Consider the following 24,434-nt stretch of genomic DNA (forward strand, 5'->3'; position numbering starts at 1 on the left):
CATTGCTTCTCAAGACCACCTTTAACCTTCCTTCTCAACTATCCCAACGTCTGATGGCCTTGCCTCTCCCCTGACGAAAAAATGCCAGGGCTGAAAAGGTCCATGTTCACTGTGGCCTGCGGGCCTTGGGTCCCAGGGTCAGCAGGGTAGCTCCTCATGTTCCAGGATTGAGGGGAACAGCCCAAAGGCTAGAGGGAAGAGGCTGAGGACCGTGAGCGAAGTGTGAGTGTGGAAATCTGTTGGGAGCCTGGGTCTGAGGAGCAGGAAGAGACTGAGGATGCTTGCTGGCAACCGCTCCTAGCAAGGGGGTGAAGGTGGGGACCATAGCCAGCCAAAGGCAGACGTGGGCCCCGAGTAGGCAGAGGATGTGCCTGGATCAGGCCTCTGCTCTCTGGATAAGGGATGCGGTCCCTGATACCACAGAGCTGTAGAGTGTGGAGGAGCAGCTCTGAAGCACTGTCCTGGCCCCGCTCTGGTTTTGGTGGCCCAAGTCACAGCTTGGCACCCCTGGGAGGCTCCAAGGACTGCCGCAGGCACATCTGTTCATGCATGGTCTTCTGCAGGGCCCAGGTCTTCTCCAGATCCACCTGGACATAGTCCACCTTCTCGCCGGACGTGACAGAGCCTATGGACGACTGAGGGACAGAGGGTGGAAGTGGGAGTGGGAGTGTCTGTGAGTTCCTGGTGAGGAAGGACAGGCTGAGGAGGGGGCTCTTCCAAACTGTCTCGGGGGAAAGGAACCTCCGCCTCCTGCTCTCAGCAGCCTGTGGGGCCTGGGCTTTAAAGCCTCAACTCCAGGCTAACCTCTCCTGCTGCTGGATGCCACAGCCCTGCCAGCACTTCTCATCTCCCAGCTCGCAGGAAGAGCCAGGCCCTTCTCTGGCCCAAAGATTGGTCAAGGCCTTCCCCTCTAAACACTCACCCAGGGCAGGAAATTTCCCAGGTGTCAACAAGCACCAGCCTAGGCCTTTCCAGGGGTGCCTCGGTGAGCCCTATCTCCCCAAAGGGGGCAATGCACAGAGGTGGAGCTCTCCACCCTGCTGTCTAGACAGGCTGGCTACTGTCTAGCAGTAGACAGTGCTTTACTGTCTACCAGTAGGTGTGCTTTCTCGGGAGGCTTTCCGGGGCCCCGAAGTCCCTTCTGATGCCCCCGCATCAATGGCCGAGCTCTGGAACCCTCCCACACAGTGAGTTCTCCTCATAGAAGAGTTTGGCCTGGAGCCAGGTTGCTGAGTCCTGGATCTCTCCTGATTTATTCCGCAACCTCCACAGATCAGGTCTCCACACCGTCATCTGTCTGTCTCTACAGGGAGTCAGGGCAGGCTGATGAAGGCACCACGAGAGGGAAGGAACAGGAGCCCCAAGATCCAGATCAGAGCACCACTGAGCCTAAGAGCCAGGCACTGGGCTGGCAGTGGCAGCCCAGCAGCCCGGTGCTGCTGGTGCTGAAGGGCCTGGCCCCACAGTCTCTCCCCCAGGACCCAAGGACTCTGCCCAACCCCAGCTCCACCCCAGGCACCTTGCTCGGCTGGAAGTCCAGGGCCACATAGTGGATGGTACCAGTGCTCCTTGGCAGGGCTGAACTGCTGGTGCCACCAGAAACAGGAAATGCAGATGCCGCGTTCTGCTGTCACAAGGAGGAAAATCCTACAAATGAGTTTAGGACACAGACAGACGCAGCACCCAGTGGATCACACCTGTGGGTGTAGCTGCGAGCCTACTGGATCCTACTCTGAGCCATGCACTGGGGCACTCTCTGCTCATTCAAACCCTCTCAGCAGTCCTGTGAGCCAGGTGTTACTACTGTGCCTCTCCTTCATACACTAGATGCTGCAACCAATCAGTCCTCTGAAACTCCCACCCATGGCCCAGAGTGGGTCCATCCTACAAAGCAGCTGCCTCCCCCTCCAGCTCCCAGAGATCAGCAGTGCCCACCACCCCAGGCTGCACGGAGCCTACTCCGTTACTGCCCACCACCCCGGGCTGCACGGAGCCTACTCCCTTACTGCCCACCACCCCGGGCTGCAAGGAGCCTACTCCCTTGGCAGCTCTCCAGGAGACACACAGGGTCCCCCAGCCTCCTCCCTAGAAGGCTGCCACCTTGCTGGGACATTCCTGAAGTGTGGCTCTGGTGAGAAAAGCGGCCGCCCTGGGCTCTGGGTTTTGGCTGCTTTGCTGGTTGGCTGGCTCATTCTTCCGGTATCTATGCAGCAACTATCAAGTGCTGGTCATGATGCCCTCTTCAGTGCCAATCTAACGGGTATCCTGTGGTCCACCTGCATCTCCACGTCTCTCACAGCCCTCACCACGGTGAGGCATGTACATTTGTGTCTCCCCATGGCCAAGAAGACACCTCCAACTCTGCCTCTTCCAGGGCAGGGCACCACCTGTATCACCATCATGAGGGCGAGGCGGGCTGCCTCTGCTCTTCAAGTTCCAGGCTTCCTTAAGGGGAAACCATCATATTCCTAACCCTGATGATTGCCTGATACGCCTGTGCTCAAGAAGGCTTGCAACAGGAGACCAAATCACACCTGACTGGGCTAGGGTAAGTCAGCTGGGGTAGCTAAGCTGGGAACCAGGGACGTCAGTGTGGGTCCCAGGGGACTCTGATAGGAGGCTTACAGTGACCCCCAAGGACTCACCAAGAAAATATCTCTCTCTCCACTGTCTTCTGAGTCTGTGCTGGTGATGCTCTGCATGGAGATGGGGTATTGGGAGGAGCTGGAGTAAAAGGTGTGGCTGTCGTGGGAAGAAGGCAAGGAGTACATCCTGGGTGGGGCTCAGGGCTTCTGTCAGGGCTCCAGCCNACTGACATGCTTCTGCCTGACTTGCCTTGGGCAGGGGAAGGGAGCCAGTGGGCCCGGGAGTGGTCATGGCCATGGCACAGAGGTTCTTGTCTAACGTGACTGTCCTAGGGATCTGGTGCGCTGAGAGTGGGATGGCCGGAACACCACTATTGTTCACCAGGTGGTCCCCAAACTCCTGGCACAGGGTGCTTCTGGGTGCCTTGAAGGGGTACACACCCTCATTATCGGCCTCAGAGCCTGTGAGGCTGCCTCTGGTGTGGCCATGGGAGGCCAGGCTCCAGGGGGTTCTGCAGCTGCTGCCTCTGAGTTCTGTATTGTGCTGGCTCGGCTTGGAAAGGCTATGGAAGCCATGGATGTGACCGCTGACTCCATCGACACTGTATTCACAGTGCTGGGCAAGATTTTGCACGGCTGTGCTTCTCCTCATGGGGAATGGGGCCCTGGAGCCCTGCGAGAAGCTGGCACTCCTAAGACAGAGAAAGAAGAGAAGGGGCAGGGGTGAGAGGAGTGCCCCAGGGAGGCAGGCGGGGAAGTTCACAGCCCCATGTAGTGAGATGGTATGGAGAAAACACAGGAAGAGGAATTGGGCAGACCTGAGGTTTGTCTAGTTTGGGAGTTCACTACCTTGTGGCCTTGAGCATTTTCCCTGTCTGAATTAGTGTCTCCGTCTATAAAATGGTGATTAAAAACTCACTTTGCAGATTGCTTAGAAATCAGACTCTATTATATCTAGAGCTGGTATATCTATATCTGGTCTGTGATTAGCAGGGTGATCAGTTTCACCCTCACAAAACAGACAGCAGCAAGCCAGGTACACTGACTATTGGTTCCCTGCTGTGAGCATTCCAGAATGTGCATGTCTGAATGCCCAGGCTAAGAAATGGTGGGGAGAGCTTTGAAGTGGGTGGCAGGAAGCAGCAAGCAAGTCATCTCATCTCTGAGTCTCAGTGTTACCCTGTAAAGTAAACCAGCAGCTCATGGGTGTCAATGTGGTTAAGTTATAAAGAACTATTCAGAAGTAAGCAACAGATTCATCTTCTACCAGGTATTACGGTGGTTAGAGAGGCAATTAGAGGAAAAAGTTTCTCCCCCCAGAAACCTAAACATCTAAAGAAAAAATGGTTTCCTGTTTGGCAACTACATTTGGGATGGAAAAAGGTTTGCAGCCAGGCACAGTGGCTCACACCTGTAATCTCAGCACTTTAGGAAGCCCAAACAGGCAGGTGGCTTGAGTTCAAGAGTTCGAGACCAGCCTGGACAGCATGGTGACAATCTCTCTCTTCAAAAAAACAAAACAAAACAAATTAGCCGGGCATGGTGATATGCACCTGAAGTCCCAGTTACTTGGCTGGGAGGCTGAGGTGGGAGGATGGTTTGAGCCCAGGAGGCCGAGGCTGCAGTGAGCTGAGATCATGCTATTGCACTCTAGCTTGGGCAACAGATCCAGACCCTACCTCAGAAAAAGAAAAAAGTTTTGAATTATTAAAATGTAGGTTTTGGGAGATAAGGCAAGTAGTAAAAAGAGAATCAATGAATGAGAAGGGAGCTGTGTCATGTTCCAACGCTGCCACTGATAAGCTCTGTGTGCCTTCCTGATTGCCCCAGACATGACCCGGAAATCACAGTGATTTCCAAGTGTCCATCTGGCTCTGCAGCTCTACAGCCTTCGGCTTTATGAGAGTGGTTTGGAACTGGGTTCTATGTTCTGTGTGGGTGCTCTGGGAAACTGGAGGATGTAGTTTTGAGCAAGTATGGATCTAGGTCTTCTTCCCTATCTTTTATATTATTATTCCTCCTAGGATTTAATGTAGGGAAAAAAGTAAGACTGGATCCTTATAGCAGTGGTTCTCAGCCTCTTCATGGCCACAGGCATCTTTAAAAAGCTGAGCAAAAGCTCTTGGGGTATCTCCCCAGAATGAGGCATATCTCACACACATGCACGTTTGCAAGCTGTTTCTAGGGGTCATAGCCCTCTGAGACCACATTCATGGAACTGCCTCACTGGTGTGCTCTCAGCCCATGGAGAGTTTTCCCTTAGGGATATGGCCAAAGCTGGCCCAGAAGCTTAGAAAAATGAAGGGAAGCAGGTGTTCAGACCAGGCTACCTCCTCTGTGAACATGGGCCACCAAGCTTCACACCCTTCCTCCCTGGGCCTCTGCATTCCTTCTCCCTTTCTATTCCTCTCCACACACAAGACCAAGCCAACAGCATGGGCCTCCATAACTGAACACATGTCTCTAAAGCATGCTGTGCTTCACCAGCAGACACGAGAGTGGAGGAAGACGCAGGATCCTCATGTTCATATTTGTCTTTGGTGCCTTTCACTTGGTCTTTTGGAGTTTCCAGCTCTCTGGTAGATATGCCACCTGGATTTGCTCCTGTGATGTTTGCTCATGCCTCACTTTCCATCTAGGCCAGGCACAGCAGACACAGATGCCACCTGCCCTGCAGGACAGGCGTCACAGCAGTGGAGGAGGTGTCATGAACGCACACCACCGCAATCAGATGGGATGAGCACACGGCTACCGACACATCTGGATGAGCCCTCCCTGGTGGTGGTCGAGACCACCAGGAAAGCCTTCTGCAAAGCCTTCCACCTGAGTGAGCCCAGAAGAATCAGCAGCAGCTGGCCAGACAAAAGTTGAGACAAGGGAAAAGCTGTTCCACTTGGAAACAGCAAGATGCAGAACACAGCCTGGCCGTTCAAGGGGCTGCAATCTGCTCGGGCTGAGAGATGACAGTGGAGGGGCCAGGCCAGCACTGAAGGGATCAGGAGCTTCGGAAAGACGTCAAGGTGGGGATGGAGTGTGGGAAAGCACCTCAGGTGTCCTGCGGTGATCTCACACATATTCAGAATAAGCCCATCATCTTCCTCCTGAAATCTACCTCTCCTGATGGTTCTGTCTTACGATTGGCACCAGCCTCTCAAACCCAAAACATTGGAGTTACCCACACTCTCATTCACTCACCGGTCAGCCTTAGTGAGCCCACCCCACTCATTTCCTCCTGATCCTTCTTCTGGACCACAAAAGGTCTCATAACAAGTCTTCCTCACATCTTCCCAGGGCCTCTCCAGCCCTCTGCATCCTGCTATTTACCTTCCTAACCTCCCAGCTTGAACATCTTCACCACTGTCACAGAGACTTTAGGACGAAGTCCAAACTCCCAGCTTTACTCCATTCCATCTCTCCAGTCTTTTCTCCCTAGTTACACTTCCCACCTAGGATCCACTCAAACCAGACGTTACTGTGTCCCCAGCGTGCTCCTCAGTGACACTTCTGGGCTTTGTCCTGTTGTCAGCTGTCCCTGGATGGCTTTTGAGGTCCCTCTGGCAAGCTCCTACTCCATTTATCCTTCAAACTCAGCTCAAAAGGCACATTTTTAAAAGCCTCTCTTATATCCTCTTCCTCCAAGCGTAACCACTCACCTGCATAACTGTTCTTGGAGTAGCAGCAAATTGCTATCTGCATCACACTCCATTGTTACTTATCTCCTCCACCAGACTACGATTTCCCTGAGGAAGGAAACCCTGTCTTACTCATCTTTCTTTCCTCAGCACCCAGGTTAGTGCTTGTCACAGAGTAAACAATGAATTAAATGTTTGCTGAAGGAAGAAGCCAATGAATGCAAAAGTAAATAAAGAAAAGTGGGGTGTTGCCATCCTTTTTCCTGAGCTTGGCCCAAACACTTTGAACCAGCAGATCCAAACTCTTCCTCCTTAAACCCCACTTTCTTATGTCCCAACATCTGCCTGCCCAGGTCCTTTACTCCAGCTCAGATACTTCTCAACCCTGAGCACGTCCCACATGGTCTAAACCCCATCCCTGGGTTTGCATGCCTCATCTTGCCTTGGAATGCTTCTCTTCAAAATGTTCCACCAAGTCCAAAAGACTTTCTATCTACAAAAGAATTACTGGTCCCTAATTCTCCCTCCCATTTTAAGCACACCCTCCTCTGTGCCCCCATAGCACCTGGGCTCCCATCAGGATACGCACTCGCTCTGTCTTGTGTGTGTTACCAGAGTCTCCCCACTCCCAGCAGACCCTGTGCTCTTCCTCCCTGTTCCCACAGCACCTGGGCTACCATCAGAACATGGATCTGTCTTGTGTTGCTCTGTCTTGTGTTGGTTTCTGGATCTCTCTCTCTCTACTCCTAGCCAACCATGTCCTCCAAGACAGCAGAGGGCCACATCCTGTCCCCTGGAATTATGCCTGGCTTATGGTAGATGACACTGATGCATTTTGAGCAGGACTAATCATCACTTCAGGCATCAGGTAAAAGGTAATCAAGGGAAGCCAACATGCCCGAAATTACCTACTCAAAGAACAGGAGCACTGTGCCAGCACCCAGGGCTCTGGACACCCTGCTCAATCCCTGCTGCAGTGTGCTCCCCTTGGGCAAGAATCAGGAGGAGAACTCTGAGGACTCAGAGGTCCTGGGGACTCCATTACTGACATGCACACCCATGTGAGGCCAATGTTACTATGATGTCCTGCATTGCTTCTGTTGGATGGATACCTGGGAGCAGTGGATTTGGAGAGAGGCTTCTCTTCCAGGACTGCAGGCTGACAGAAGCCGCATAAAACAGGTAAGACCCTGTGTCAGGCGCATGACATGTGATGCCACTTTAATTCTTCCTAATAGGTCTGAGAGACACGTGTTACCCCTGCGTAGCAGATGAGGAAGGCAGTATATGGCCAAGTTGGTACAGGGAGACACTAAAGCACAAGTGCACAGGGTGCTTCCTGGAGTCAGCAAGCACTCTGGGAGGAAACACTCACTCCAGCCAGCAGCACACTGCACCTGCCCTCCTGTCCTAGGCTTCTGGCTGCACAGAGGCTGTGGCATGTGGGCCTGTCACACCACCTCCTGCATATTCTTTGGTGTCAATATCAACCCAGAGCTCTCCCCTGACTTTTAAAAATGGTTTCCTAGTTTTTGTAGCCACTTCGTTTTGCTCTTGGTCACTACATTTAAATAAATAAATAAACACTGTAAAAATCTAAATGATGGGTGGCTGCTAAGATGGCCGAATAGGAACAGCTCTGGTCTGTAACTCTCAGCAAGATCAACGCAGAAGGCGGGTGATTTCCGCATTTCCAGCTGAAATACCCGACTCATCTCACTGGGACTGGTTAGACAGTGGGTACAGCCCACAGAGGGTAAGCCAAAGCAGGGTGGGGCATCACTTCACCAGAGAAGCTCAAAGGGTTGGGGAATCCCTCCCCTTAGCCCAGGGAAGATGACAGGGACTATGCTGTGAGGAATGGTGCATTCTGGCCCAGATACTACACTTTTCCCATGGTCTTCACAACCCACAGACCAGGAGATTCCCTCGGTTGCCTACACAACCAGGGCCCTGGGTTTCAAGCACAAAACTGGGCAGCCATTTGGGCAGACTCCGAGCTAGCTGCAGGAGTTTTTTCTACACCCCAGTGGTGCCTGGAATGCCAGAGAGACAGAACTGTTCACTCCCCTGAAAATGGGGCTAAAAGCCAGGGAGCCAAGTGGTTTAGCTCAGCAGATCCCACTCCCATGGAGACCAGCAAGCTAACATCCACTGGCTTGAAATTCTCACTGCCAGCACAGGAGTCTGAAGTCAACCTGGGATACTCAAGCTTGGTTGGGGAAGGGGCATCCACTATTACTGAGGCATAAGTAGGTGGTTTTCCCCTCACAGTGTAAACAAAGCCTTCAGAAGTTCGAACTGGGCGAAGCCCACCATAGCTCAGCAAAGCCACTGTGGCCAGACTGCCTCTCTAGATTCTTCCTCTCTGGGTAGGGCATCTCTGAAAGGCAGCAGCCCCAGTCAGGGGCTTATAGATAAAAACGCCCGTCTGCCTGGGACAGAGCACCTGGGGGAAGAGGCAGCTGTGGGTGCAGTTTCAGCAGACTTAAACGTTCTGCCTGTGGCTCTGAAGAAAGCAGCATGTCTCCCAGTACAGCTCCCGAGCCCTGCTAAGGGATAGACTGCCTCCTCAAGTGGGTCCCTGTCCCCTGTCCCTCCTGACTGGAGACACCTCCCAGCAGGGGTCAACAGACACCTCATACAGGAGAGCTCCAGCTGGCATCTGGCAGGTGCCCCTCTGAGACGTAGCTTCCAGAGCAAGGAACAGGCATCAATCTTTGCTGTTCTGCAGTCTCCGCTTGTGATAACCAGGCGAACAGGGTCTGGAGTGGACCTCCAGCAAACTCCAGGAGAGCTGTAGCAGAGGGGCCTGACTGTTAGAAGGAAAACTAACAAACAGAAAGGAATAGCATCAACAAAAAAAATCCACACAAAAACCCCATCTGAAGATCACCAATATCAAAGATCAAAGGTAGACAAATCGATGAAGATGAGGAAAAAACAGTGCAAAAAGGCTGAAAAACCAGAACACATCTTCTCCTCCAAAGGATCACAACTCCTCGCCAGAAAGGGAGCAAACCTGCACCGAGAATGAGTTTGATGAACGGACAGAAGTAGGCTTCAAAAGGTGGGTAATAACTCCTCTGAGCTAAAGGAGCATGTTCCAACCCAAAGCAAGGAAGCTAAGAACCTTGATAAAAGGTTACAGGAATTGATAACTAGAATAACCAGTTCAGAGAAGAAAATAAACGACCTGATGGAGCTGAAAAACACAGCATGAGAACTTCATGAAAAATACACAAGTATCAATAGCCAAATCTATCAGGCAGAAGAAAGGATATCAGAGATTGAAGATCAACTTAATGAAATAAGCATGAAGATGAGATTAGAGAAAAAAGAACTAAAAGAAATAAGCAAAGCCTCAAAGAAATATGGGACTACATGAAAAGACCAAGCTACGTTTGATTGGTGTACATGAAAATGACAGAGAAAATGGAACCAAGTTGGAAAACACTCTTCAGGATACTATCTGAGAGAATTTCCCCAACATAACAAGACAAGCCAACATTCAAATTCAGGAAATACAGAGAACATCACCAAGATACTCCTCGAGAAGAGCAACACCAAGACACATGATTGTCAGATTCAGCAAGGTTGAAATGAAGGAAAAAATGCTAAGAGCAGCTAGAGAGGAAAGTTGGGTTACCCACAAAGGGAAGCCCATCAGACTAAGAGCAGATCTCTCTGCATAAACCCACAACCCAGAAGAGAGAAGGGGCCAATATTCAACATGCTTAAAGAAAAGAATTTTCAACTCAGAATTTCATATGCAGCCAAACAAAGCTTCATAAGTGAAGGAGAAATAAATTTCTTTACAGACAAGCAAATGCTGAGAGATTTTGTCACCACCATGCCTGCCTTACAAGAGCTCCTGAAGGAAACACTAAATATGGAAAGGAAAAAGCAGTACCAGCCACTGCAAAAACATACCAAAATGTAGAGACCATCGACTCTATGAAGAAACTGCATCAACTAACAGGCAAAATAACCAGCTAGCATCATAATAACAAGATCAAATTCACACATAACAATATTAACCTTAAATGTAAATGGGCTAAACGCCCCAATTAAAAGACACAGACTGGCAAATTGGATAAAGAGTCAAGACCCATCGATGTGCTGTATTCAGGAGACCCATCTCACATGCAAAGACACAGATAGGCTCAAAATAATAGGATGAAGGAAGATTTACCAAGCAAATGGAAAGCAAAAAAAAGCAGGGGTTGCAATCCTAGCCTCTGATAAAACACACTTTAAACCAAGAAAAATCAAAAGAGATGAAGAGGGCATTACATAATGGTAAAGGGATCAATTCAACTAGAAGAGCTAACTATCCTAAATATATATGCACCCAATACAGGCACACCCAGATTCATAAAGCAAGTTCTTCTAGACCTACAGAGAGACTTAGACTCTGACACAATAACAGTGGGAGACTTTAACACCTCACTGTCAATATTAGATCGATGAGACAGAAAATTAACAAGGATATCAGGACTGGAACTCAGTTCTGGAACAAGCATACCTAATAGACATCTACAGAACTCTCCACCCCAAATCAATAGAATATACATTCTTCTCAGCACCACATAGCACTCACTTATTCTAAAATTGACCACATAATTGGAAGTAAAACACTCCTCAGCAAATACAAATGAATGGAAATCATAACAAACAGGCTCACAGACCATATTGCAATCAAATTAGAACTCAGGATTAAGAAACTCACTCAAAAACGCACAACTACATGGAAACTGAACAACCTGCTCCTGAATTTATTTACTGGGTAAATAACGAAAATAAGGCAGAAATAAGTAAGTTCTTTGAAACCAATGAGAACAAAGACACAACGTACCACAATCTCTGGGACATAGCTAAAGCAATGTTCAGAGGGAAATTTATAGCACTAAATGCCCACAAGAGAAAGCTGGAAAGATCTAAAATTGACACCCTAACATCTAGAGAAGGAAGCGCAAACAAATTCAAAAGCTAGCAGAAGACAAGAAATAACTAAGATCAGAGCAGAGCTGAAGGATATAGAGACACAAAAAGCCTTTCAAAAAATTGATGAAACTAGGAACTGGTTTTTGGAAAAGATTAACAAATTAGATAGACTTCTAGCCAGACTAATAAAGAAGAAAAGAGAGAAGAATCAAACAGACACAATAAAAAAATGATAAAGGGGATAACACCAGTGATCCCACGGAAATACAAACTACCATCAAAGAATACTATAAACACCTCTAAGCAAATAAACTAGAAAATCTAGAAGAAATAGGCAAATTCCTGGACACATACACCATCCCAAGACTAAACCAGAAAAAGTAAAATCCCTGAAGAGACTAATAACAAGTTCTGAAATTGAGGCAGTAATTAAACACTACCAACCAAAAAGAGCCCAGGACCAGATGAATTCACAGCCGAATTCTAGCACAGGCACAAAGAGGAGCTGATATCATTCCTTCTGAAACTATTCCAAAAAATAGAAAAAGATGGACTACTCCCTAACTCATTTTTTGAGGCCAGCATCATCCTGACACCAAAATCTGACAAAGACACACAAAGAAATAAAATTTCAGTTCAATATCCCTGATGAAGATTGATGCGAAAATCTACAATAAAATACTGGCATATTGAACTTAGCAGCACACTAAAAAGCTTATCCACCATGATCAAGCCGGCTTCATTCCTGGGATGCAAGGCTGGTTCAACATATGCAAATCAATAAATGTAATCCATCACATAAACAGAACCAATGACAAAAACCGCATGATTATCTCAATAGATGCAGAAAAGGCCTTCGATAAAATTCAACACCGTTTCGTGCTAAAAACTCTCAATAAACTAGGTATTGATGGAACATATCTCAAAATAATAAGAGCTATTTATGACAAATCCACAGCCAATATCATATTAAATGGGCAAAAGCTGGAAGCATTCCCTTTGAAAACTGGCACAAGACAAGGAAGCCCTCTCACCAGTCCTACTCAACATAGTATTGGAAGCTGTGGCCAGGGCAATCAGGCAAGAGAAAGAAATAAAGGGTATTCATTTAGGAAGAGAGGAAGTCAAGTTGTCTCTGTTTGCAGATAACATGATTGTATATTTAGAAAATCCCATCGTCTCAGTCCAAAATCTCCTTAAGCAGATAAGCAACTTCAGTAAAGTCTCAGAATACAAAATCCATGTGCAAAAATCACAAGCATTCCTATACACCAATAATAGAGAGCCAAATCCTGAGTGAACTCCCATTCACAACTGCTTCAAAGAGAATAAAATGCCTAGGAATAGAACTTACAAGGGATGTGAAGGACCTCGTCAAGGAGAACTACAAACCACTCACTGCTCAAGGAAATAAGAGAGGACACAAACAAGTGGAAAAACATTCCATGCTCGTGGATAGGAAGAATCAATATTGTGAAAATGGCCATACTGCCCAAAGAAATTTACAGATTCAAGGCTATTCCCATCAAACTACTTTCTTCACAGAATTAGACTTTCTTCACAGAATTAGAAAAATGTACTTTAAATTTCATATGAAACCAAAAAAGAGCCCGTATTGCCACGACAGTCCTAAGCAAAAAGAACAACCTGGCAGCATCATGCTACCTGACTTCAAGCTATACTATGAGGCTACAGGCACCAAAACAGCATGGTACTGGTACCAAAACAGAGATATAGACCAATGGAACATAACAGAGGCCTCAGAAATAACCACGCATCTACAACCATCTGATCTTTGACAAACCTGACAAAAACAAGCAATGGGGACAGGATTCCCTGTTTAATAAATGGTGTTGGGAAAATTGGATAGCCATATGCAGAAAACTGAAACTGGATCCCTTCCTTACACCTTATACAAAAATTAACTCAAGGTGGATTAAAGACTTAAAAGTAAGACCTAAAACCATAAAAATCATAGAGAAAAAAAACTAGGCAATACCATTAAGCAAACAGGCATGGGCAGAGACTTCATGACTAAAGCACCAAAATCTATGGCAACAAAAGCCAAAATTGACAAATAGGATTAATTAAGCTAACCAGCTTCTGCACAGCAAAAGAAACTATCATCAGAGTGAACAGGCAACCAACAGAATGGGAGAATATTTCTGCAATCTGTCCATCTGGCAAAGGGCTAATACCCAGAATCTACAAAGAACTTAAACAAATTTACAAGAAAAATCCAAACAATCCCATCAAAAAGGGGCCGAAGGATATGAACAGATGCTTCTCAGAGGAAGACATTTATGTGGCCAACAAACATATGAAAAAAGCTCATCATCACTGGTCATTAAAGAAATGCAAATCAAAACCACAAGATACCATCTCATGCCAGTTAGAATGGTGATCATTAAAAAGTCAGGAAACAACAGATGCTGGAGAGGATTTGGAGAAATAGGAACATTTTTACACTGTTGGTGGGAGTGTAAATTAGTTCAACCATTGTGAAAGACAGTTCGGCGATTCCTCAAGGATCTACAACTAGAAATACCATTTGACCTAGCAATCCTATTACTGGATATATACCCAAAGGATTACAAATCATTCTACTAGAAAGATACATGCACTCGTATGTTTACTGCAGCACTATTCACAACAGCAAAGACTTGGAACCAACACAATGCCCCTCAATGATAGACTGGATAAAGAAAATGCAGTACATATACACCATGGAATACTATGCAGCCATAAAAAGGAATGAGTTCACATCTTTGGCAGGGACATGAATGAAGCTGGAAACCATTATTGTCAGCAAACTTACACTAGAACAGAAAACCAAACACCGCATGTTCTCACTCATAAGTAGGAGGTGACCAATGAGACCACATGGACATAGGGAGGGAAACATCACACACCAGGGCCTGTCAAGAGGTGGGGAGATAGGGGAGGGATAGCATTAGGAGAAACACTTAATGTAGATGACGGGTTGATGGATGCGGGAAACCACTATGGATGGCATGTGTATACCTATGTAACAAACCTGCGTGTTCTGCACATGTATCCCAGAATTTAAAGTATAATAAAAATAACTAAATAAATATAAAATAAAATATAGTGTGGGGTAGAAAAAAACTAAATGATGCCCCTTAAAAAAGTAGAAAAGTAAGAAAAAACAAACCCCAAATTAGAAGGAAATAAATATTACAGTTCAGAGCAGAAATAAATAAAATTTAGAGTGAATAAAATAAAATATCAATGAAACAAAAACTTTGTTTTTTTGAAAATATAAACAAAATTGAAATCCTTTAGCTAGATTAACAAAAAAATGAGTCAAGCCTTAAATAAAATTAGAGACAAAAAGGAGACACTACATCTGATAAGACAAAAATTCAAAGGACCATCAGCAACAATATGCCAAAAATTGGAAAACCTGGAAGATACGGATTAATTCCTACACAAATACAACCTAGCAACGTTGAATCATGAAGAAATAGAAAACCTGAACAGACCAACAAATCACAAGATACATGCAGTAATAAAGAAACTCCCATCAAAGAAAAACTCAAGACCTGATGGCTTCACTGCTGATTTCCACCAAACATCTAAAGAACTAACATCAATTCTTCTCAAGCTATTCCAAAATGTTGAGGAGGATGGAATACTTCCAAACTCATCCTGTAAAGCACTATCCTGATACCAAAAACAGACAAAGCTACAATAAAAAAGGAAACATCCCTGATGTTTATAACGATATATTATAAAGATAATTCATCTTGATCAAGTAAGATTCATCTCAGGGATGCAAGGTGGGTTCAACATACGCAAATAAATAAACATGATACACCACATTAATAGATTCAAAAACAAAAATCATGTGATCATTTCAAAATATGACAAAAAGTTATTTGATAAAATGCTACATCCCTTCACAATAAAAACTCTCAACAAACCAGGTATAGAAGGAACATACCTCAAAACAATAAAAGGTTTTATATGCAAAACCCACAGCTAGCATCATACTGAACAGGGAAAAATTAAAAGCCTTTCCTCTAAAATCGGGAATAAGACAAGAATGCCCACTTTCACACTGTTATTCAACATGGTACTAGAAGTCCTAGCCAGAGCAATGAGAAGGGAGAAAGAAAGGGCATCCAAATTGAAAAGGAAGAAGTAAAATTGCCCTTGTTTGCAAATAATATAATCTTATATTTGGGAAAACTTAAAAATGCCAAAAGGTTGTTGGAATGGATAAATTAATTCAGCAAAGATGCAGAATACAAAATCAATGTGTAAAACTCGGTAGTATTTCTATATGTCAACAGCAAAGTCTAAAAAAGAAATTAAGAAAGCAATCCCATTTACAGTAGCTACAAAAAAATACTTAGAAATAACCTTAAAGAAGTAAAAGATCTCAACAACGAAACTATAAAATGCTTATTTAAAAAATTAAAAAGGACATGAAAATGGAACAATATCCCATGATGATTATAAAAATTAATATTGTTAAAATGTTCATACTACCTAAAGAAATCTGCAGAATCAATGCCTATCAAAATACCATTCAGTATTCTCTATGGAAATAGAAACAAAATTTCTAAAAGTTATATGAAACCACACAAGAATCAGAACAGCCAAAGCAACCCTGAGCAAAAAGAACAAAACTGGAGGAATCATATTACCTGACTTCTGTCGGGGAAAATCTGAGTGTTGGGAAAAAAGCTGAGGCAGGGCTTGCATGTCTGAAATAATGTAAAAGAGTCTTGGAACATGTCCAGGGTCCAGGGTCTAAAACCCCTCTTGGCCTTTGGAACACCAAGTTCTGTGCCAAAGGGTGGAAGGCTGCCCTGCCACACTATAATCTAAGTCCAAGGCATAAAACCCCTCATGGCTTGGATAGAATCCAGGACTCAGGGCATAAAACCCCTAGTGGCCTCTGGAAAGTGTCTAGACTTGGTGGCTCCTTGCTTCCAGCCCTCCCAGGCTCATAGATTGATTGTATCTTAAACTAGAAGAACATGTTTCCCATTATCTCAAGTAGCAGAACATGTTCTGTATGCTTCAAAGAAAATGCTAAACCATCACAGCTATAGATCATGCCCTTGACGCATCGCTACCTTTCAATCCCCACATCCTCACCACCTGTTTCTTTGTTTGATCACCAACAAATAGCATGGGCTCCCAGAGCTTGGGACCTTTGCACCCTCCATACTAGCATTGGCCCCCTGGTCCCACCTTCACTCTTAACTTGTCTTTTCTCAATCCTTTGACTCCGCCAGACTTCGTAGCCCCCATGGCCTGGTGTTGGGTCTTATCATCCCAACACTATCTAAAGAAACCTGCAGAGTCAATGCCTATCAAAATACCATTCTGTATTCTCTACAGAAATAGAAACAAAAACTCTAAAATTTCTGTGAAACCACACAAGAATCAGAACAGCCAAAGCAACTCTGAGCAAAAAAGAACAAAACTGGAGGACTCATATTACCTGACCTCAAAATATACTACAAAGCTATAACCAAAATAGCATGGCACTGACTTAAAAATGGACATACAGGCCAGTGGAACAGAATACAGATTCCAGAAATAAATTCATGCATTTACAGTCAACTCATTTTCAACAAAGATGCCAAGAGTATACACTGGGGAAAGAATAATCTCTTCAATAAATGGTGCTAGGAAAAATAAATATCCATGTGAATGTATGAATGAAACTAGAGCCCTATCTCTCACTCTATACAAAAATCAACTCCAGATTGATTAAACATGTAAATGTAAGACCTGAAACCATGAAACATCTAGAAGAAAACATTGAGAAAACACTTCAAAACACTGGTCTAGCCAAAACGTTCTTGCATAAGACCTCAAATGCACAAGTAATTAAAGCAAAAACTGACAAATGGGATTATATCAAGCTAAAAAGCTTCTATACAGCAAAGGGAAAAATTAACAAAGTGAAGAGACAATCTATGCAATCAGAGAAAGTATTTTCAAACTATTCATCCAGTAAGAAATTAATAAATATATAAGGAACTCAAACAACTCATTGAACAAAAAATCAAATAATCAGATTACAAAATGGACAAAAGATCTGGACAGACATTTCTTCAAAGAAGACATCCAAATGGCCAACAGGTAAATGAAAAAATTATCAACATCACTAGTCATTAGAAAAATGCACATCAAAACCACAATGAGATATCATCTCCCCCAGTTAAAATGGCTATTATCAAAAAGATAATAACAAATGCTGGCAAGGGCATGGAGAAATGGGAACGCTCTATATATTCTTTGTAGGAATGTAAATTAGCATAGCCACTATGGAAAACAGTATGAAGGTTCCTCAAAAAACTAAAACCAGAACTACCGTGTGATCCGGCAATCTCACTGCTGAACAGATATCCAACATCTGTATTATCTTGAGGTTCACATCTATGTCTTCCAATTAGAACTGGTTAAATTCTACTGGTTCTCCGTAAGCTGAGAAATTGTGAATAGCATCCTGAATGTTGTGCATGTTGTGTTTTGTGTAGACTGTGGGTTGCCATAATTCTTGGGAGAATGTTGATGTTTTGGATTCTGCAGAAAATCAAGCTGGTTAGGTTGAGACTGCAAGTTCCATCTCTCCTACATGTGGCAGTTCCAAGCTGTGCTCAGTTCATATAGCTCTGTTACAGTGTTTTGGGACTTTCCACACATGTGTAGCTCAAGGTGAGCATAAGACTTTGGTGGTTTCATGCTCAGAATTAGCAGATCCCTTCTCCAGCTCACTCTGCTCTAGAATCCTTTCCAGCTCCACTGGGCTCTTTTCTGGTTCCTCTACCTAGAAAGATGGGGTTTCCAGGAAAGTTCTAACCACTGGCCCCACTGTGTTGCTTTGTGTGGGCGCACCCTGGAGGCAAATCCATGGAAGACAGAAAATTGACCTCTGCATATTCACTGCTCCAAGTTTTTCTCCAGTCCACTCTCTGCCTCCTTTCATTTACTTCCCAGGGTCTTTGGGTAATCATACTTTGTATGTGTCCAGAGTTTTAATCTGTGATCTGGGAAGGACATCCTGCAGTGGGTCTGCCACCACAGTGGAGCTGGAATTTCTAAGTCCTTTTCCAGAGTCCCTGTATCTCTCCCAAAATCCATCATCTCTTCACCCATTACGTACATTTTTTGCCCATAGATTTAAAAAGTTAACATACTTATTTTAAAGTCTTTGTAGGCTAGCTCCAAAATCTGGGTCTATTCTGGTCTGTTTCTATGTACTGAGTTTTCTAAACTGTGGGTCAACTGTTACCATTTACTCATACGGCTAGTAATTTTTCATCACACACTGAATATCTGGGATCTGTTCTAGGAAAAGCCACGGAAATTGAATCTCAGTTCTTTCAAGAGTCCAATCATCCAGTTCCTGCCAGAGTTTTAATTGTTCTTCAGTGCCTTCAAACAGTTGTTTTTTAATGTCTCAGTTCCTAACTGTTCAGTAATTTAGTATGATGCAAGCTATGCCACTACCATTAGAAACAATATCATCTTTCAGGACTTAAGAAAGCTTCCTTCCTATTTTCCATCTCCCCTTGGAATCTGGCAAACAGTGTTTGAACTTTTCTGAAGAAACTACCCTGAAATATTGCTCATTGCCCTCTCACTCCCTCATCCACACAAGCGAAAACAAAGAGAGAAGACAGCACAGCCTGGCCAAGGGCCTGTGGCAGTGCTGTTCCCAAGCTGTAGACAGTTCTTTCTCCTCCACTGTGCTATCTCACTACAGCACACAACCATCAAACACTGATCATGTACTGATGCAGACGTACTACATGCCTTGCCTTGTGTCCTCAGAGCATCTTAACACGGAAATCCGTAACACAACCTCTATAACATCCAGAACATCTTAACATGGAAATCCATTAACATGAGGCAGACAGCCCCAAATGCTGGGAAAGAGAACATAAAAAACTGCTGTGGTGATTCAAAGAAACCAACTCCTGCTGGTAAGACTAACAGGAATTTCACAGAGGAGGAAGGAATGCAGAAAGTGGACCCTCACTGCTCATGCAGGCAAAGACATTTATGTGTCTGTCTCCTTTTGCTTCAGCTGTGTCACTGGAGTACAGGTGGTAGTGGCTGTTAGTATACCAAGCCTTCTACATAAAGTGTGTCCTGCAGATGAGCTGCACTGGTATCCTCAGTCCGTGTCAGCAAGGTTCACTGATGAAAACAAGCATCTCAGCAAGCTCACTAAGTGTTCTACGTGCATGTGAAAGCGTGAAGGGCACCAACACGAAGCACTGTGTCTTTTACAAGAACAACTGTAAGACCTCCCTTCTCTCTGTCCAGGCATTCATACATGCAGTAGAGGGAAAGGGGCACAGGGAGAACCACAGGTAACATGGACTGAGCTTCTGCCACTGTGCACCTCATGTGTGTTCTGCCACCTTACACCCATCCGCCCTTGAGTTAGTCATTTCCATTCTGAAGATAAGGAAGTTGAAGGTCAAAGAGGTTAAATAAGTGGCCTAAGATAACAAGAAAAGTGGCAGAACCTGAATTTGAAGCCATATCTGGCTGATGCCAAACCTGTGCCATGCTTTCCATTGCACTGTACTGCCTATCCCTGGTCTGGGACTCAGGAGAGGCAGGTACTGGTGTGGTTCTGCCACTAACTAGTTCACTGATCTTGGTTAATTCTTTCTAGAACACAGATCTTCATGTATCAGTTGATGAAGGTGGAACTGCTGAAAGTTCACAAATGAAGGAATAGCATTGCTTCAGGAAAATGGCTGATGGAACCAGCCTTCAGATTGAGTGTTGGAGTCCCTGCTGTGTTACAGAAAAAGAATTAGAAAACCAGGAGTGCAGCAAAGTGTGAGACAAAGAGTTCAGGACAGATGTGAGGGCACCTGGGTTCTAGTCCCTCCTCTACCATTTGATAGCTGTGAGCCTCAGCTGCTTCACCTATAAAATGGACATAAATGATCTTTCTAGCTATCTCTCATATGTTTGACTGGTTCCAGTGAGATTATGTATGAAAATATTCTCGGAGATGTCATGAAGTAATCTATTCACACAGGCATTTATCTGTCTGCCTTCATTTTCACAGCATGATTTAGGTATTTCTAAACTAACAAATCAAGGAATATGACTGTGATCTGTGTGCCATGGTGGCAACTGAGTACCAGCTCTGGTCAAGCCCATCCCCTCTGCACATTTGCCGGCCCTTACACTGGGAATTACAGGTGATAAAACTGGTGCAGGCTCTGCCCCTGTGAGACATCCAGTGGTGTCAGAGAAGCAGAGGTCATGGTTCCAGAGCAAGGAGTCCCTTGTGAAACCATCTGTGGTGATGGACATGCTGCCTATCTTTGCTAGTCACTTTGCTGGCTACTATAACTGAGAAACTGAACTCGAAATTTAATTTAATTTTAATTAGTTTAAATTTAAATAGCCATGACTGCAGCTACTGGGGAGCAGCACAGCTTAGAATTCAACTGAGCTGTGGATCTGTTCATCAATCTTAAGGTTTCATAGCTGTCCTCTTAAGGCCAACACATAAACTGACTTTGTTATTTGCAGTTCTGAAACTCTAGCCACTAATCCTTTTTTCCCCAAAATCAAACAAAATTTTCATGGCATGATTTTTTATAATGGTAGGTGTCTTAGGAATCCAATTATCACTTTGTAGCAACATAAATAAAACCAATAAAATGTGAAGGCTACATAAACAAAAAATTAAATTTTGTTATGTATGTTTGCTAACCTGAAAGATACAATATTTTATGTCCTTCTCATTGAAATTTAAAAAAAATCAGGGACTGAAAAGAACAAGACCTTGTGGGGGTCACTCCCCGCACTGGCTGTAGTGGTCCCCTACCTTGCATGTCCTGCTTTCTGGCTGGCATGCTGGTGCGAGCAGAGACACCCCCGAGGTGCAAGGATGGGCCAGATGGGCGGCACATGGTGAGACACAGGGGGTTCAGATGCGGGTTCTCGTTCTTGGGGGAGGTGCTGATGGGAGCGGCTGGGCTCAGCTGCAGAAGAGCAGGGGCCGTGACTGGCTGAGGAAATGTTTCCCAGGGAGCCTGTGAATGAAACAGGAAGGAAAGGCATCCTTGTCCTAAAGTGGGCTGCTAGAGGCAGAAACACATGCAGGCAGAGGCGATAATCCAGCCCCAGCACCCTTCCTCTCACACGCCTGCCCCTGTGTCCTCCCAGAGGAGGGCTGGGGCCTCCTGGCTATCCTGGCTGAGGAGCAGACGCTCTGCCTCTTTCCTACCCTACAGCAGCCTGGAAGCCTCATAGTGCCCTGGGCCATGACTGTGCCACTCCCAGATGGTGTGACTCCCCACAGTCCAGGAGTGTGGTCCAGGCTCCCAGGCAAGACAGCTCTTGCAGTGGTGAGTGCCACCACCTCCCTCCTCCACGGTGGCTCCTCTATCATGGCCTCCCTCAAAGCTAAGGCTGTCTGGGTCAAGTGAGGCTTGCCAACTGAAGCCGCATTCTTGGAAACCCCACTTTCCTGCCTGTCCTTCCACAGCATCTCAGACTCCTGATGTGTTGGCAAGGAAGACAGGTATCATGGACAGGTGGTACTTTGCTGCACCCCAAGCCCAGCACACTGTTCATCTGGCTTGCTACCTAGGACCTGTCCACACTCCTCAACAGAACCTACAAGGCCTTTCGCAGTCTGACCTGTTTCCTGCTTTCCTATACCCACAACCAAGGTATATGGCAGCATTGGTCATCCTGCACACACCAGCCTCTTTCAGGCTTCTTTGCTTTGGCTTATGCTGTTCCTTCTGCCTGGATTTCACTTTTACTCAAACTCACATGCAGACTTTAAGCCCTGCTCAAATATCATATTCTCTCTGAAACTTCCTGGACCAGCTTTCTTCTGGGTGTCACAGCACTTGGCCCATTTTCCCATTATATGCATGATCCCATCATAGGCACTTCCTTGCCCAGTCCATGGGTTTTTGAGAACCGCAACTGATGTTGTTACCTCCACGGCCCAAGCATTCACCTAATAGAGGCCAGTTACATAGACAGTTTTTAGTTTGTGTTTGCAGAATAAATAAAAACATACTTTCAGCAATAAAAAATCCCAACAGCAAAACTTGTTCAAAAGAAATGAAGGTCTACAGGTATAATTTCAAATGATGTGATCGCTAGTGGGGTTATGTTTGGGTGGTGTTGATGGTGGCCTTCTAAGCGTTCTTCAAGTCATATCAGAGCGGACAGAGTTCTCTTTCTGCCTCCCTGATATCTGGCCTATTTCTGGCTGTGCCAGGCCTGTAGCAGGAACCCCAGCTGGCTAATGCCCCTGAGTGTCTGCTGCTCTCCAGCTGTTTCTGATGCTGGGCAAGACAAGTTCTGCCAGTGAGCAACAGAAACATCTGACAGGGCTCCGGGAAAGATGGCTCTATTGATAGCTATGTGCACTACAAGATGAGCTCCCATGCAGGTCTCCTGGTGAGTGGGATGTCTGCTAACAGAATCAATGGCCTTGCAGCTCCAAGAGACCTGCAAGATGAATGCTCTACCAGTGGAGGAGAAAGAGTCTATGCTATGGGGCCAAGCAGCCACGGCACCAAGGATGAACGCAGCTGCTGCCCAGGGCGGGTGCAACAGGAAGCTCTGCCGAGCCTCTGCTCCTGCCATCTTGTTGGATCTGCTTCCTCTGCCTTCAATGGAGCTATTCTTCAGGATTCCGCTCTAGACCCTCCTCAGCCTCACCCTGACTCTGGATACTGCAGGATGATCCTGTCCTCCCACAGCCCCTGGTACCGCCTAAGTGATGGCAACGCTAAAATCTGAACCTGCAGCTCAGGCCTTTCTGGGGCTCCCTGCTGCAAGGCAGACACCCCAAAAGCAGGTGTCCCCGATGCTCCAAGTGAGCCCCTTGCATGCCTGTGTTCCCTCTAGGTGAGGCACATCAGCATGACTGTCCACTCCACTCTCCAAGCCAGAGCCCAGGCATCACTGTGACTCTTCACTGTTTCTCACCAACCATGTCCTGTCTTTACGGCATTGCTCATGGAAAGCTCTTCCACAGTGCCCTGCATCCTTAAGATGACTCACAAAGCATTCTCTCTCTTTCTAAAACCATATTTCTGTTTATTTCTTCAACCAGTTTCTTGCCAGTAATTGCTCGTGTTTCAAATGGAATTCTTGTAAAACACCAACCTTTCTCTCATCGCCCCATACATTCAGCTCAAAACTCAGTGAGGGCAGAGATTTCATCTCTTTTGAAATGGTTTTGTTCTCAGAATCAAGCCCAGTGTGTGATACAACCAGTATGTGTTGATCAAACAAAGGATGTAGCATAGTAAGGAACTACTCCCCTGGTGACAGTCACTGCTCCTCATTGCCCTCCCAATAAAGTCCAGGCACCTCAGTCTGGTAGGAAAGGCCACTTTTCCACAACCCACTCACCCTGTCCTGTCACCCCAAGCATCCTTCATGCCCCCAGTTGTATGTGTGGGCTGTGAGGATGAAAGAGTGACCCACCCTCACCTCCACAGCCCCTGTCTAGCACTCAGGCAGTAGAGTCCCATCCATGACCCAGAGTCCATTTATATGCAGACCTAGGGGTCTATCAGCACCAAGTCATGGCTATAAAACCGATCAGCTCTCTCAAAAGGCCTATAGCTCCAGAAACATCCTTTCAAAGCAGTTCTGACAATAAATGTTGCCTGAAGAGTTCTTAAAATCAGACTGCTGTGTTTTGTCCCAGAGTTTCTGATTCAGTAAGTCTGGACTGGGGTGCAGACTGACTTACAAGAATGAATGAATTACTGACATTCTTACAAGAATGTGCAGGTCTAACAAGTTCCCAGGTTATCCTGATGCTGATGAGCTAAGAATGGTTTTTACATTTTCAAAGGATTGTAACATTTTAAAAAACAGGAATATAAAATAGAGACTATATGTGACCTTCAAAATCTAAAATATGTACAGGAAGTATCTGCTGAGCCCTAGACCCTTGCTACTCAAAATGAAGCTTTTCTTTTCAATTTTACCCTCCCAAAAAAGTGGGAAAGAGTGGAGCTTCCAAAAGACACTAATGCCTGGGTCCACCACTCAAAGATTTCTAGGTAACTCACTTGGCATAGGTCCTTGGCATCAACATTTTAAAAATGTCCCTCAATTCTGATGTGCAACCAGGTTCAAGAATGACCAATTTAGACCATATACCTGCCTCAGAAAAAAAAAAAAGAAAAAAGCCTGCTCCTTAACCTTCCTGGTGAGTAGAGGATGAGCCCGAACACATGTGAAGGAGCATTTC

At 45.5% G+C, this 24,434-nt stretch overlaps 1 protein-coding gene across 1 annotated transcript in view; it reads right to left on the minus strand.

Moving 5' to 3' along the window:
• Nucleotides 1–218: 218 nt before the first annotated feature.
• Nucleotides 219–24,434, minus strand: part of GAB4 (GRB2 associated binding protein family member 4) — a 45,110-nt gene continuing 20,894 nt past the window's right edge. Inside the window, 5 exon segments of the mRNA XM_025398107.1 lie at nt 219–635; nt 1,520–1,624; nt 2,646–2,742; nt 2,813–3,277; nt 21,021–21,228. Coding sequence (XP_025253892.1) covers nt 492–635; nt 1,520–1,624; nt 2,646–2,742; nt 2,813–3,277; nt 21,021–21,228 — 1,019 coding nt within the window. The 3' untranslated portion in view covers nt 219–491.

The sequence above is a fragment of the Theropithecus gelada genome, chromosome 10, assembly GCF_003255815.1.
Source record: "Theropithecus gelada isolate Dixy chromosome 10, Tgel_1.0, whole genome shotgun sequence".
NCBI lineage: Eukaryota > Metazoa > Chordata > Mammalia > Primates > Cercopithecidae > Theropithecus > Theropithecus gelada.